At 36.1% G+C, this 17,226-nt stretch overlaps 1 protein-coding gene across 13 annotated transcripts in view; it reads left to right on the top strand.

Annotated features, from left to right (window-relative positions):
• The window catches only part of ARSG (arylsulfatase G), a 215,623-nt gene that overhangs the window by 145,929 nt on the left and 52,468 nt on the right, over nucleotides 1-17,226 (top strand). For 12 of the 13 annotated variants that reach the window (XM_007482748.3, XM_007482752.3, XM_056817253.1 and 9 more), the window contains one exon: nucleotides 332-469. In XM_007482748.3, the coding sequence (XP_007482810.2) occupies nucleotides 332-469 (138 nt within the window). The remainder of the gene's footprint in view (nucleotides 1-331; nucleotides 470-17,226) is intronic. The other variant, XM_056817257.1, reaches the window with a different exon arrangement.

The following is a 17,226-nucleotide window of genomic DNA, read 5'->3' as shown; positions in this document are numbered from 1 at the left end:
TAGATAGTCTTCATGATCCCTGCCAGCTCTGACATCCTATAATTCTGTGATTGATTGTTCATCCAAAAAGACAGGACCAACAATAGCAAACTAGTGAAGAAGAAAGCATTTATCCCATCAGCCTGGAAAATTGATCCACTTGCTTAGGAGGAGCAAATGCATCTTCCCGAGGGAGTAGAGGATGGGAAGTTGGGGACCATTTTAGGCTTGGCTGTTAAATATCTTGTGTTTATTTACATGGGTAAATGAAAATGCTTCTTTTTCATAAGGCTACAGAAGTACTTTGCTTACTACAATGTGTAAAGTAAAGGTCTCTGGTCTCTCTACACAGCAGCCCTGGGGAAAATTGTTACCTGGATGTGGGCCTTCCTTTGTATGAAAACCTCCTCATCGTAGAGCAGCCCGCGAACCTCATGAATCTTGCAGAGAAATTTGCAGAGAAAGCTATTGAGTTCATCCAGCAGGCAAGGTAGGCAAGCCACAACAGACAGACAGACAGACAGACAGACAGACAGACAGACAGACACACACACACACACACACACACATCGGTATATGAACTTATATATATTACTTTGAAATTTAAGGGAAGATCCACGATCTCTTTGGTGTGGTAGGTATTCCCCTGCAATGACTCACTTCTGGGGATCCCCTCATCTTAGTAGCTGGTCTTCTAAGTTGGTCTGGCCAAAAAATACTTCTTCACTTCATGGCTATCTTTGTGCTTTTGTTACAGCTTCTTAAGCTGGGCTGGGTTGGGCTAGGCTTTTTATGACAGACACACAGAATGTTGTCTAGTCTACACCCAAAGCTTTTCTGGCTTATTAGAACCTCTCCCAGGTTTACCCTTTTGCTGTTGCAGCCTTCAAGAAAACAGGCCACCTCCCTACCCACAATTACCAATACCAAGGGAAACCTCCCTTTTGTTAAGAAAACTGAGGTCAGAGTGGAGTCCATTGTGCTAAGCATAATTTTTTACTTGGTACACTATAAGTAGAGGTAAATCCAGCTAGCTTTTGGATGGTAGAAATGGTTCTGAATCAGGAACTGGGTTTGACTTCTAGTTCTGCCACGGGGAAGTGAATCTTCTTTCCTGGGTTCTTTTTCTGTAAAATGAGGGAGTTGAACTAGGTGTTTTACAGTCTTTTCTAGTTATCATGGTCTATGATTTATGCTTATTCTAGGAGAAAGGAGAGGCTGCCCACAGAACCCCCACACTGTGTACTTCTAAATACTCACTATATATATATATATATATATATATATATATATATATATATATATATATATATTTAAATACTTGCCAATATATGGAAAAGTGAAAATACTTATTCTTGGCCCTTTTATCACTCAGATCTTCTGTTGGTGAGCATCAGTTAGACTGATAAGAACTTGAGCTGTTCTAGGTTGCTGCAAGGGAATCTCATAGATAAGAATGGGAGCTTTTTGAGGGGAGGGAGGGGTTCTTGGTTATCCTCTGGGAGCATCCTTCAGAACTACTGACTGGATTGTACATTTTGATAAGCAAGGGTTATCTCAGTTCTTTTTGGGTCATAAAAATTCCTCATTCCAATTTTCCTTTGACTGAAAGAGTTGATTTAAGCACATGAGAACCTGAGGGGAGAAGCCCAGATAGCCCCAGAGATTGCAGCTTTATGATTATTAGGACCCTTGGAGAAATATTCTGGTTTCAAAGGCTATTATTGCTAGGCAACTTCAGAAAACGTCTGAAATGAGCAACCACATCTCCCTAGGAGAATGGAATGTGGTTTTCTGGTAAAAACAAAAACAAAAAATCATGTTGGGTTTGGTTCAAAACTTGGTAAGTGCTAAATAAATGTTTGATATATCAAATAGTTACAAATAGAAAGCTTTTTGGAACCTCCAAGTTCCACAATATTGAGAAGAAAAAAGAAATAAAATTCATAAGCAATAAGGGAATCTTAGAGATAATCAAATCACCATCTCCACTCACTCTGTAGAGGATATCTATGGTCACAGAAATAATTAGCTGCAGGACAGAGATTAGCACCTGGTTTTCTTGAATCCAGTGCTCTTGCAATTTCAAAATTTTGCCTTGACTTGATGAGCTATGATTTTGTTGTACCTGAATACTTTATAGCCAGAGTGTGAAGCCATTTGTTTTTTTCTTCCCTATGTAAGGAAGAAATGCTTTGTTTGGGGTAAGAGTGGTGGTGGTAGTGAGAGTATGCCTTCAGCTAGGACTACAGAGTTGCTGGGTCAAACAATACCAAGGAATTAATAGATATGACAAATGAATCTTGTTGACTTTTTACTTTTTGTTATTTTTTACCTACTTTCTCCACTGATATGAGATAACCATCCCTCCATGATTTGGGAGAGATGGCCTCAGAATTGTTATCACTTTACCAGCCAGAGATAACAATAACAATAATAAAACAAAACTAGATTTATATGATGCTTAAAAGTTTGTAAAGTACTTTACAAATATGATGTCATTTAATTCTTCTAATATTTTAGGAGGTAGTTTTTATTATACCCATTTGCAGATGATGAAACTGAGACAGTTAAGAGGCTAACTGATTTGCCCAGGGTCACACAGACAGTATTTAAGGTCAAATTCGAATTCCAGTCTTCCTGTTTCCAGGTCCACTATGCTACTTAGTTACTCTTTAAAAAAATTATTTTGTTTTGATAACACATTTCCACATAAGTTTTCTAAAGTTATATGATTCATGTTGTCTCCCTCCTTTCTTCCCTCTCTCCTCCCGGAGCTGACAAGCAGTTCAATCTGGGTTATGCATGTATTATCACTCAAGCATTTCCATATTATTCATTTTTGTAAGCAAGTAATCTTATAAAACCAAAACCCCAAATCATATACCCAAACAAATAAGTGATAAATCATATGCTTTCATCTGCATTCCTACTCTAATAGTTCTTTCTATGGAAGAGGATAGATTTCTTTTTCATAAGTTCCTTAGAATTTTCCTGGATCATTGTATTGCTGTTGTTAGCAAAATTATATTTGATTGTTCCTGTGCATGATGTTCTCCTAGTTCTGCTTATTTCACTCTATATCAGTTCATGATAGCTCTTTCCAACTCTTTCTGACATCATCCTGTTCATCATTCCTTATAGCTTAATAGCATTCCATCACCATCATATGTCACAATTTGTTCATCTGTTTCCTAATTGAGGAACATCCCTGTAGTTTCCAATTCTTTGTCACTGCAAAAAGTGTAGCTGTAAATATTTTTGTGCAAACAGAACCTTTCCCATTAAAAAAAAATCTCTTAGGGATATAGACCTACTACTGGTATTACTTACTGGATCAAAAAGTATGCATTTTTTAAATAGCCCTTTGGGCATACTTCCAAATTGCCCACCAGAATGGTTGGATCAGTTCACAATTCCACCAGCAATGCATTAATGTCCCAATTTTGCCATATCCCCTCCAACATTTATTATTTTCCTTTACTGTCATATTGGACACTCTGATAGGTGTGAAGTGATACCACAGAGTTGTTTTAATTTGCATTTCTGTAATGAGGAGGGGGTTGCTCTTAGTTAAAGAACCTTTGGTCACATACATGCAGTGAGAAGAAGATTTCAGTGGTGTTTAACTAGTTTAGTTAAGTAAATTCCCAGACCTACCAATTTCCACAAGATCTGACAAAAACAAAATACTTGCACATAATTTACTTAAGATTAACAAAGGAACTACCCTGTTTCTTTTTCCTCAAGCTTTTGTCAAGCTAGGATGGTGGTCTGGTCTGGAAAAACTGCCAAAAGGTGCCTTAATTAGATAATAGGGAATATGTCAAGTACTGAAGAGATGGAGTTCATAGAATTTAGAACTAGAAGGAGACTTAAAGATTTTCTATTCCTAGAATCAGAAAGACCTCAGACATCTAACTCTGAGCAAGTCATGTGACCTCTGCCTCAGTTTCCTTATGACTACAAAATGAGAGTAATAATTAGTACCTTTCTCCTAGGGTTGTTGTGAGGACCAAATAAAATAATTATTATAAAGCCCTTAACACAGTGTCTAGTACATAGTGCTTAATAAATGTTAGCTATTATTTAGTAGTAGTAGTACTAGTAATACTAGTTGTTGTTGTTGTTCAGTCATTCAGTTATGTTTGACTCTTCATGACCCCATGGACCATAGCACTCCAAGCCCTTCTTTTCTCCACTATTTCCTGATGTTTGACCAAGTTACTACTATCCGTGGAGTTTTCTTGGAAAAGATACTGGAATGGTTTGCCATTTACTTCTCCAGTTGATCACCTTTTGCCAGAACTCTCCATTTTAACCTCTCTGCCTTGGGTAACCATGCAAGACAAAGCTCATAGTTTCATTGAGTGAAGCAAGTGATCCAGGAGGTGATTCTTAGTAGTAGTCGGTACTATATAAAAGCTAGCTATTATTAGTTTTATTATTTTTTAGTTCAATGCCTACAGATAAAGAAATACAGTTATAAAGAATTTACTTGCCCAAGGGTGTAACCTTTCCTAAGCAGTAAGTAGTCAAGTCTAGCCAAGTATTTATGGAACATTTTCTGTGAGCCTGGCACTGTTCTAAGTGCTGGAGATGAGAAGAAAGGCAAAAACAGTCTCTGCTTTCAGGGAGTCTGCACTCTAATGGGGGAAACAATATGCAAACTACTGTGGACATACAAAGTAGATCAGAGGTAATCTCAGAGGGAAAACTCTAGCATTGGGGCAGGGTGAGGGTAGGGATCTTGGAAAAGCCTCTTGAAGAAGACAGCATTTGACCTGAGTCTTGAAGGAAACCAAGAGATCAACTTACGGTTATTGCTTATAACCTAAATGAAGATCCAGCAAAGTAGAGTTAGAATGAGGTTTCAGACATGTAGAAAGAGAAGCAAGAGAGAACAGACAAAAACTCAGAGAGGATATCAAGAAGATTGACAATGGGGAGGTTTTTTGTATGTTTGTTTTTTTTTTACCCATAAAAATATATTTGATGTAGTTTATATTAGGGTCATAGCCTGCTAAAAATTCTGATAAATTTTTTTTTCAAATTTATTATTTATTTATTTTGAACATTCCTTTTCTTAAATTTTGAGTTCTAAATTCTTCTTCACTTCCTCCTACACCCACTGAGAAGGCAAGCAATATGATATCAATTATATATGTAAAATCATGGAAAATGCATTTCTATGCTAACCATATTTTTATCTTTTTTTTTAATTTGGAAGATTTTAGTTAATTAATTTAAAATTTAGAATATTTTTCCATGGTTACAAGATTCATGTCCTTTCCCTCCCCTGCCCCCACCCACCTCCTGTAGCCGACGTGCAATTCCCTTCTATTAGATGCTTCCAGCTCTTTCTCCAAATTGTAAAGTCTTGTCTGTCAGACTGCTAATCTCTTTCTCCCATTTTTCTTTCCAGAAGGTTTTTATCTTTTGGATAAGCTCCAATTTGAGTTCTTCCAGAGCTTGTGGATAATTTCCATTTTGGGAGGCATGTTTTGATTTTGTTTGGATTTCATCCTCTTTCTCTTCTTTTCCTTGGGTACTCCCGCCATAAAAGTTTTCAATAGTCACTCCCCACCTCCCCTTTCTTCTTGGAGGTTTGATTTTGGGCAGTGTGAGCCATTCCTTTGGTGGTTTTATTCCCCTTTCCTTTTTGGTCTGGGGCCTGGGTGATATGGGCGGGTTTTCTGTGATTTTAGGTTGCCTCAGACTAGTTCTTCCCAGCCTCCAAGGTTTCTTAGAGCGCAGGTCCCCGTGCTCAACACAACTGTCCCTGTGTTCAGTGCGCAACCACCCCTTTGCTTAGTGAAGCCTCTCCTGTGTTCAGCACGGCTGCCCCTGTGATCAGCCTGGCCTCTCCTGTGTTCCACACAACTGCCCCTGTGTTCAGTGCAGCTGCCCCTTTGCTCAGCGCAACCACCCCTATGTTCAACGCAGCTTCCCCTTTGCTCAGCTCAACCACCCCTGTGCTCAGCGCAGGATTCCCCCTAGAACCACTCTGAGAGGTCATTTCCTAGCAGTTTTTAGGTCCCAAGGATCCTGGTGTGCCCCCCCAGACAGAGACTTTCCTCACTCACTCACTGTCCCAGTGAGCACTCTGATACTTTACTCTGGTTTGGTGGGGGAGGTGTGGGGGGGGGGAGGGTGGCTCAGTTCACGTTTTTGTGCAAGCTTTTCCTCCTTCTTATAGTGTGGAAATGTTCAAACCCCACATACCTTCGTTTCTGTGGGATACTGGAAAGTCCCTCCGTTCTTCCAAAGGTGATTTTTATGCTCTTTTGAGGTAGTCTATTTCATTCGGTGCTGGGGAGAGGAAGCGATTCGCGTCTAGATTGCAGCCATGTTTACCCGAAAGTCCCACCGATGTGCAATTCCATTGGGTTTTACATGTGTCATTGATCAAGACCTATTTTCATATTATTGATATTTGCACTAGGGTGATTGTTTAGAGTCTACATCTCCAATCATATCCCCATTGACTCTTGTGATCAAGCAATTGTTTTTCTTCTGTGTTTCTATTCCCACAGTTCTTTCTCTGGATGTGAATAAGTCTCTCAGAATAGTCCTGGATCATTGCATTGCTGCTAGTAGAGAAGTCCATTATGTTTGATTGTGCCACAGTGTATCAGTCTCTTTGTACCATGTTCTCCTGGTTCTGCTCCTTTCACTCTGCATCAATTCCTGGAGGTTGTTCCAGTTCACATGGAATTCTTCCAGGTCATTATTCCTTTGAGCACAATAGTATTCCATCACCATCAGATATCACAATTTGTTCAGCCATTCCCTAATTGAAGGGCATCCCCTCATTTTCCAATTTTTTGCCATCACAAAGAGCATGGCTATAAATATTTTTTATGTCTTTTTCCTTACTATCTCTTTGGGGTGTAAACCTAGCAGTGATGTGGCTGGATCAAAAGGCAGACAGTCTTTTAGTGCCCTTTGGGCATAGTTCCAAATTGCCCTCCAGAATGGTTGGATCAATTCACAACTCCACCAGCAATGCATTAATGTCCCAATTTTGCCATATCCCCTCCAACATTTAATACTTTCCTTTGCTGTCATTTTAGATAATCTACTAGGTGTGAGGTGGTACCTCAGAGTTTTTTGATTTGCATTTTTCTAATTATAGGAGATTTAGAACACTTTTTCACGTGCTTATTTATTTCTTTATCTGAAAATTGCCTATTCACGTCCCTTGCCCATTTGTCAACTGGGGAATGGCTAGCCATATTTTTTAAAAAGCATTGAGAAGGAAACGAAATTGATGGGATCAGAATGGGCAGAGGTACCAAAACCATCTCTTTTTGCAGGTGACATGATCATATATGTGAAACATTCTAGAAATTCAACTAAAAAGTTAGTTGGAACTATCAATAATTTTAGCAAAGTAGAAGTATATAAAATAAATCCACATAACTCACCAGCATTTTTATATATTACTGACAAAGTCCTATAAGAAGAGATAGAAAGAAAGAGATACTCCATTTAAAATAATCACAGGTAGAATAAAATACCTGGGAGTAAAGCTGCCAGAACAAACCTAGGTATTACATGATATAATTATAAAACAATTTTTACACAAATAAAGTCAAATCTAAATAACTGAAGAAATATTAATTGTATGTGAATGGGCAGAACCAATATAATTAGAATGATAATCTTATATAAACAAATCTACTTATTCAATGCCATCACAATTAAATTACAAAAAAAGTATTTTATTGAGTTAGAAAAAATAATAACAAAATTCATTTGGAAGAATAAGAGATCCAGAATATCAAAAGAATTAATAAAAAAATATAAAAGAAGGAGGTATAGGAAAACCAGATTTTAAGTTGTCCTATAAATCAGTAATTATTAAAGCTATCTGCTACTGGTTAAGAAACAAAAAGGTAGCTCAATGGAACAGAAGAGACATAAAAGAAACCACAGTAAAAAGATTATAATAGTCTCATATTTGACAAAATCATAGATCTAGGTTTAGGAGATAAGGAATACTATTTGGCAAAAATTGCTGAGATAACTTGAAGCTAATTTTGCAGAAACTAGGTATAGACCAGTATCTTAAACCATTCACAAAGGTAAGATCAAAATGGATACATGATCTAAAGATAAAAGGAGATGATATAAGTAACTTAGTATAGGAAACATATTACCTATCAGATTTATGGATAAAAGGGGAATTTATGAGTCTATAAGAGATGGAAAGCATTGTGAAATGTAAAATGGATAATTTTGAATACATTAAATTGAAAAGTTTTTGCACAAATAAAACAAATACTGCAAAAATTAGAAGGAAAGTAGAAAATTTGGGGAAATTTTTTATAGCCCTCTCAGATAGAGAATTCGTATCTTAAAATATGTAGAGAACTTTGTCAAATTTATAAGAATAAGAGCCATCCCCCTAGTTGATAAATGGACAAAAGATATGAATAGATAATTTTTGGATAAACAAATCAAAGCAATATATAGGTATATGAAAAAGTGCTCTAAATTCCTACTGACTAGAAAAATACCAACCAAAACAACTCTCAGATATCATGTTACAACCATCAAATTGACTAAAATGGCAAATGGAGGGAATGTGGAAAAATGGAGACACTAATGCACTGTTGGTAGAGCTGTGAACTGATTCAACCATTTTGGAGAGCAATTTGGAGTTCCATCCAGACAGTTATAAAACTGTGTATACCCTTATATCGAACAATACCATTGCTGAATCTGTTTCCCAAGGAGATCAGAGAAAGAGGAAAGGAACCTGTATGTTACAGGATGTTATAGGAGCTATCTTTGTAGTGGCAAAGAATTGGAAAATGAGGGGATGCCTATTAATTGGAGAATGGTTGAACAAGTTGTGGTATATGATTGTGATGGAATATTACCATGCCATAAGAAACAATGAGCAGACTGATTCTATTTTTTTAAACTTGGAAAGAATTACATGTTAGAATGAACAGTGAAATGAATAGAATCTGGAGAACATTATATACAACCATAGAATTAATGATGGAAGAATAAACTGTGAATGTTACTTCTGGAAAATGAACATAAGTAAAGCATGAAAGACTTGATTTATATGTTCTTGGTCTCTGTTCTGATATCTTCTGTGATGTGAGGAGAGTAAGGAGGGGTTGGGATAGTTGTGGATGGGATTTATTATGTAGAGATGAAGAAAAATAAACACCTAGAAGATTTGTGAGTTCATTTGTATATTCTTTTTTTCTTTGAATATGGAAATGCTTATTTGGTTTTGTAAAATTTGGAATAATAAAAAATAAAAAGTAAAATAAATACAAAAGCAAGAAAAGTAAAGAAAGTGAGAAAATTATACTTAAATTTGTTCTCAGAGTTCATAAGTTCTCTCTCTGGAGGTAGACAGCATTTTTTCATCATGAATCCTTTGGAATTATCTTGGATCATTATATTGATCAATTTTAACCAAGTTTTTCACAGTTAATCATCATTACAACATTGCAGTTACTATACACAATGATTTCCTGGTTCTTATTTCATTTTATATCAGTTCATATAGATCTTGTCTTTTTTTTCCTCAAATCACCCCCTCATCATTTCACATAGCACAATAGTACTCCATTACAACCACAAACATCAACTTGTTTATCCTTTCCCCAATTGATGAACATCTCCTTAATTTCCAGCTTTTTGCAACTACAAAAAGAGTTGCTATAAATGTTTTTGTACATATGGGTCCTTTTTTCTTTTTCTTTGATCTCTTTTGAATACAGACCTAATAAGTGATAGTTAGGTCAGAAGGTATGCACAATTTTGTAACCCTTTGGGAATAGTTTCAAATTATTCTCTGGAATGGTTGGACCAGTTGGCTACTCCACCAGCAGTTCATTACTTATTTTCCCCTCATCCTCTCTAGCATTTGTCATTTCTCATAGGTGTGAGGTGGCATCTCAGAGTTATTTTAATTTGCCTTTCTTTAATCAATAGTGATTTAGAACATTTTTCATATGACTGTAAATAGTTTTGGTTTCTTCTGAAAACTACCTGTTTATATTCTTTGTTTGCTCATCCACTAGAGAATGATTCTTATTTTTATAAATTTGACTCAGTTCTACACTGAGTATATATTTGAGAACTGAGGCCTTCATTGGGAAAACTCGCTATAAAATTTTTTGGTATTTTTAAATTTTCTATGAAATTCTTCTAGCATAATGTAGTTTCCCTGATTATCTGTCTGTTTTGCTTTTGCTTTGTATGAGATCATGATTGCCAGGCCTGTCTCTTTTTAGTTTAGCTGAAACATATTAGATTCTCTTTTTGCCCTTTATTTTAACTCTGTGTGTGTCTTTCTGTTTTAAAAGTACCTCTTGTAAGCAACATATTGTTTAATTCTCGTTTCTAATCTAATCTGCTATTGGCTTTTGGGTAAGCTCATTGCATATATATTCATAGTTATGTTTACTATGTATTTCCTTACATCTAATTTTCCTCTGTTTCTCTCTCTCTGACTCTCTTTTCATCCTGCCCTTCCTCAAAAGTCTATTTTGCTTCTAACAATTGTCTCCTTTAATCTTGTTTTTATCCTTTTTATTCCTTCCTTTTATTATCTCTGTCTTTCTTCTCATATCCCATTCTCTTCCTATTTCCCTAATGGGTAAGTTACATTCTTCTGTACAACTGAGTTTGTGTATGGGTATATATATCTATCTTCTCCCTTTGAACCAATTCAGATGAGAGTGAAATTGAAATATTGCTCTTCCTTGTGCGCCTTTTATGTAAGAAAAATTTCCCCATTCTACTCCTCTTTTCCCCCTTCTCCTAGTGTATCCTTCATTCTCACTCATTCATTTATCCTTTTCTCATCTCCAACATAATCAACTCACACCCATAACTTTGTCTATGTAAATTCCTTTTAATTGTCCTAATAATAATAATAAAGTTCTTAAGAGTTAAATGTATCATCTTCCCGTATAGGAATATAGACAGTTAAATTTTATTGATCCCCTTAGGACTTTTATTTCATGTTTACCTTTTCTTGAGTCTACTGTTTGAATGTCACATTTTCTTTTCAGTTCTTTTTAATCAGGAATGCTTGAAAATCCTTTAGTTCATTAAATAGCTATTTAGTTTTTCTGGGTAGATTATAATTGGTTGTAATCCTAACTCCTTTGCCTTCAAGAACATCATATTCCAAACCCTCCACTTATTTAATGAGGTAGCTGCTATATCTTATGTGATCCTGACTACAACTCAGTGAAATATGAATGGTTCCTTTCTAACTACTTGAAGTATTTTCACTTTGACCTGGGAGCTCTGGAATTTGACTATAATATTCCTGAGAGTTTTCATTTTGGAATCTCTTTTAGTAGTAGGTGGAGTCTATCAACTTCTACTTTACCTTCTGGATCTAAGATATTAGGGCAGTTTTCCTTAATAATTCCTTGACATATAATGTCTAGGCTCCTTTTATTATGGCTTTCAGGTAGTCTAATACTTCTTAAATTAGCTCTCTTCAATCTATTTTTTAGGTCAGTTTTTCTGATGTGCTATTTCACATTTTATTCTACTTTTTCATTCTTTTGACTTTATTTTATTATTTATTTATATTTTTTTAAACCCTTACCTTCTGTCTTGGAATCAATACTGTGTATTGGCTCCAAGGCAGAAGAGTGGTAAGGGCTAGGCAATGGGGGTCAAGTGACTTGCCCAGGGTCACACAGCTGGGAAGTGTCTGAGGCCAGATTTGAACCTAGGACCTCCCATCTCTAGGCCTGGCTCTCAGTCCACTGAGCTACCCAGCTGCCCCCTATTTTATTATTTCTTGAAGTCTCATGAAGTCATTAACTTCCACTTGCCCAATTCAAAGGAATCATTTCTTTCAGTGAGCTTTTGTACTTGTTTTTCCATTTGGCCAATTCTACTATTTAAGGAGTTCTCTGTTCTGGAATGGGCCATTGGGAGAAATAAGGGGATAGGATTGAGGTTAATGAGGAGGAAGTGGACAATGGGGTTTGTATAATTACAGCTATGGATTCAGAATCACTGCAGTGGGGAGAGTATGATAAGTTGGAGTATGCTAACCATCGAGGAATGAATTGGGCCAATTATTAGTACCTGGAGAATAGTTAGACTCTTCAGGGCCCTTCCTTGCTCTTATGGTGGTAGATGGTAATATTGATTTTTGATTCTTGTAAATCCCAGGATGCCTGACTTGCAGTATTCAGGTGTAGGTGAAAGACCACTTTGAGGGATTCTGAGCAGGAGGGAGAAACTGGAAATTCAGTGTATCAATTTATCTAATTTGGGAATGACCTTTGTAGAAGTCCTGTGTCCTAAGCTGATACATCAGAAGATACCTTAGAGGACAGATAGGTGGACTGGATTTAGGATTGATACTGAGCTTCTGGAGAAGTCCTGGGGGTAAAGACAGTGGACACAGAAAGTCAAATCAGATCTTCAGTTAGTTAGGGCTTCCTGAGAATTTCCAGGTGTTAGGAGGCCACAGGTGGGCAGGACATATCTAGAGATATAGCACAGTGTATGAGAGTCAGGATTGTGACTCAAGATCTTTGATGCCAAATCAAGGTCTCTGTTATCTGTATGATAAGTTATTTAAAAATTAATTAATTTTTTTTATCATACATTAATAGGCATAAAGGCAGCTGGAGTAACTTTATCATTGCAAGTATGCCTGGACTGAGGGGCCCTTTTCCTATCTTTTACTTGGATGTACAAGATGACATGTATAGAGGGAAAAGTGCTAAATTTGAATCAGAGAATATATAGTTTGAATTTTGAATTTATTACTTTTTTACATGTGTGATTTTAAGTTAGAACTAAATGATTTCTAAAGTGTCTTTCAGTTCTAAGTTCTAGTCCCTTGATTTAAATTCAGATCAGTGGCTCCAAGATGAATATGATGAAGGCTAACCCAGGATTTGAGCTAGATTAGGCAACAGGCAGAATGCTGAGCTGGCAGATAATGGTTGGGGAAAGAATAAACACAGCAGATAGATTGCAGTGTACATAAATCTGAAAAATCTTTTCCTTAGAGACAAAATTTAGAAGGTCACAATGACTAGAAGACCCCCTTTTTTTTCCCTCACCTACCCTCTGACAAATTATCCTAAAACTTCCCTCTACATTCATCCTCCAGTCAGGTAGTCTAATTCACAATTCCTATGACTATTGGACTTTCCTGCCATACCTCTTCCTAACCCAACTGAAACCTACTCTGTATTTCATACTCTCAAAACCCTGCTTTAATCTCTCCCATAGGACAGCTTATTTGTCTGACCAGCTAATCTGTGCTATTATGTTAATAGAAAAACCCTCCACCCGCCACCTTTTCCTTAGTAAGATTTGCATGTATTTTATTTTTTAATTAATACATTTGTTTTTATTCCCTTTCTTTTTTAGAAGTTTTTTTAATTGATGTCTTATGTTACCCCAAGTACCTATATTCCTGTCCCACCCAGAGAGCCATCTCATATAATAAACAAAACTTTTTAAAAGAGGGAAAAAAAGTCAACACAACTGATTAATTCATTGAAAAAGTCCCAAAACATGTATAACCCTTGGGGATCTCCCACCTTCACAGAGGTGTGGGTTGGTGGAGTCTCTCCTATCTCTTTACTTGAATCATGCTTGATCTTTATAATTTTGTTGTTTACTTTTGATTTTTTGGTGTGTGTTTGTTCTTTCTATTTGTATTATTGTAATTGTATATATTGCTTTTTTGTTTTCTTGCCTATGCTGATATTTTCATGCTGTATAATTTCTTAGAGCACAGTAACATTATATTACACTCACATACCACAGTTAGTTTATCCATTCCTCAGGGATGGGTACTTATTTTGTTTTCAATTCTTTGTTATCACAAAAAGTGTGGCTCTAACTATTTGTATATTTTGGGACATTCTTCTTATCAATGGCTTTCTTGGGAGTATAAGTCCAGTAAGGGAGAGTCTTTGATTCAAAGAGTCTGAACATTATAGTAATTTTATTTACATAATTCCAAATTGCTTTCCAAAACTGTACCATTTCACAGTTCTACCAATAATGTATTAGTGTGCCCAGTATGTCCAACATTGACTATGGCAATTTTTGGTCAGCTTTTTCCAATTTCCAGGGTGTGACGTTAACCTAGAGGGTTGTTTTTATTTGCATTTCTCTTATTGTTAGTCATGTAGAACATTCTTTCATGTGGTTTGTGATTATTTTGAGAACTGTTTGTTCATATCCTTTGATCTTTTGGGGAATGGCATTAGTCTTATATTTACTAATCATTCATATATCTTGAATGCCAAACCTTTAAAGGTTTTTTTTTTAAATAGGTTTTAAAAAAGGTTTTTATTTTAAAATAAAAATTAGAGAGAAAAACTTTTTCCCATTTGACTACTTTCCTTCATATCCTAGTTGCTTTAATGCTATCTGTATAGAAGCTTTTCAGTTTCATGTAATTCCCTACTTATAAAGCTATGAGATATATAAGAACTGTTTCTCTTCTAATTTTTTATAGTATTATCTTTAATATTGTTATAATTAAAAGTCTCTGGAGACTGTATATTAATTTATAGTTATTTATTACTTAAGGTTAGAGAGAGAGAGAGAAAGATCACATGATCACCAGGCTACCCTAATTCCTAGTCTCTTTACAGACACTACATCCACATGCCCATCCCAAGCAGCTTGTCCACAAGTGACCAAGTTTCACACTAAGCCAGTATATGCCAAGTATTAAACATTCCAGAGAAGGAAGAGAGAGTGACAAATGTCCAGTAAGAGAGAACACTTCCCGTGTCCCCTCTCTTATAAAGCCAATTTTTGCCTCTCCTTCCAGGACTCTCTGTTTGGATGGGCTTAGCTTCAGTCTAGTTGTCCTAAAATTTGAGTCCTAAACTTGAGTCCTAAATTTTTGCCATGCTACCCTTTGTGTAGGGATGTCCCCTTGTATATGCCAGGACTCCAGCATGCCAGTAACTATGCAGACCTCTGGCATCCTCCCATAGTATGGGCCAAGTTGAAAGGTTGACTTGATACTGACCAAAGTGTGTTTTCAAACAGAATAAGGGGGTGCAATTTATATTAAATTCATATAATCTTCCCTCTGATTCTTTGGGAGATTAACATGTTAGTCTCCCCATTGAATCATCCCATATATGACATCTATACATTTCAAGATTATCTCCCCAGGGTGCATAAGGGCACAAAGTTATTATACATTTCATGGAGGGTCTAACTACAATTTGGATGTTTCTTAACATATCCATTTATTTTTTATTTATTTTTTTGGCAGCTAATCTTAAAAAAAATTATATAATTAATTAATTTAGAATATTTTTCCATGGTTACATGATTCATGCTCTTTCTCTCCCCTCCTCCCTTCCCCTTCCTATAGCCAATGAGCAATTCCACTGGGTTTTACATTATCATTGATCAAGACCTATTTCCATATTATTAATATTTGCAATAGAGTGCTCATTTAAAGTCTACATCCTCAATCATATCCCCATCAACCCATGTGATCAAGCAATTGTTTTTCTTCTGTGTTTCTACTCCCACAATTCTTTCTCTGAATGTGGAGTGTTCTTTCTCATAAGTCCTCAGAATTGTCCTGGATCATTGCATTGCTGCTAGTAGAGAAGTCCATCACCTTCGATTGTACCACAATGTATCAGTCTCTGTATACCGTGTTCTCCTGGTTCTGCTCCTTTCACTCTGCATCAATTCCTGGAGGTTGTTCCAGTTCTTGAGCACAATAGTATTCCATCACCATCAAATATCACAATTTGTTCAGCCATTCCCTAATTGAAGGGTATCCCCTCATTTTCCAATTTTTTGCCACCACAAAGAGAGTGGCTATAAATATTTTTTATGTCTTTTTCCTTACTATCTTTTTTGGGTATAAACCTAGCAGTTGTACGGCTGGATCAAAAGAAAGATAGTCTTTTAGTACCCTTTGGGCATAGTTCCAAATTGCCCTCCAGAATGGTTGGATCAATTCACAACTCCACCAGCAATGCATTAATGTCCCAATTTTTGCCACACCCCCTCCAACATTTAATACTTTCCTTTGCTGTCATTTTAGCTAATCTACTAGGTGTGAGGTGGTACCTCAGAGTTTTAACATATCCATTTAGAATGTATTATGGAGTATAATGTGAGATGTTGGTCTAAATCTAACTTATGCCACACTGCTTTCCAGTTCTCCCAGAAATTTTTATCAAAGTTATTTCTTCCTAGTAGTTTATATTTTCTCAAATACTAGGTTATTGAATTATCCTGTTTTTGATTGTCCCTTGATAATCTATTCCATTAATCTCTCTCTATTTTTAAACTTATACTAGATTATTTTGATGGTTGGTTTGCTGCTTTATAATATAATTTGAAGTCTGAAAGTGCTATTTCATTTTTGATTCTGCTTCTTTTTATCATTTCCCTTAATAGTCTAGATCTTTGTTGTACAAATTATTTTCCTGCATCAGTTCATATATATCTCTGTATGCTTCTCTGAATTATTTGTAATCATTATTTATCATAGAAGAAGAAATACGATTTATCACTTGTTTATATGGGTATATGATTTGGGATTTTGGTTTTAAAAGATTATAACAAAAATGAATAATATGGACATAGGTGTCAAGTGATAGTACATGTGGAATTGCTTGCCAGCTCCAGGAGCGGGGAAGGAAGAAGAGCGGGAGAGAGCATAAATCATGTAACAATGGAAAAATATTTTAAAATAAATTAATTAATTAAAAAATAGATAATCATTGTTTATTATGACTGAATAATATTTGGCTACATTAAATGTACCAAAATTTGTTCAGCTGTTTCCCAGTTAATGGCCACTTACTTTGCTTCCATTTCTTTGCTACCACAAAGATTTGCTATGAATTTTTTGGTATATGTGGGACCTTTCCTTTTGTTTTTGGCTTTTATAGGATACATGCCTAGTAGCAGAATTTCCAAGTTATTAGTCGGTTATTTAGTGCCTATTATGTACCAGGTACTGTGAATCTTAAAACTGCTCAGACTATACCTTAGAAGATTTGGTTAAGCTATTCCCCTATTGTAACAATGGAGGAACTTGGTCAGGTACTTTGCTCACCCAGCATGTGAAGACTGCTTCGGCCAAACAGATGGAAGAAACCAATAAGAAGGTTCAACAGCTGAGAGGGTGACGCAGCAAAGCACTGTGGAGTGCTTAGGGCATGTTGGAGTACAAAAGACAACATGGCCATCCAATGCAGCTGAGGAAGT

The sequence above is a fragment of the Monodelphis domestica genome, chromosome 2, assembly GCF_027887165.1.
Source record: "Monodelphis domestica isolate mMonDom1 chromosome 2, mMonDom1.pri, whole genome shotgun sequence".
Taxonomy (NCBI): Eukaryota; Metazoa; Chordata; class Mammalia; order Didelphimorphia; family Didelphidae; genus Monodelphis; species Monodelphis domestica.
The sequence above is the reverse complement of the archived record's forward strand: the minus strand, read 5'-3'. Positions and strand labels throughout refer to the sequence as shown.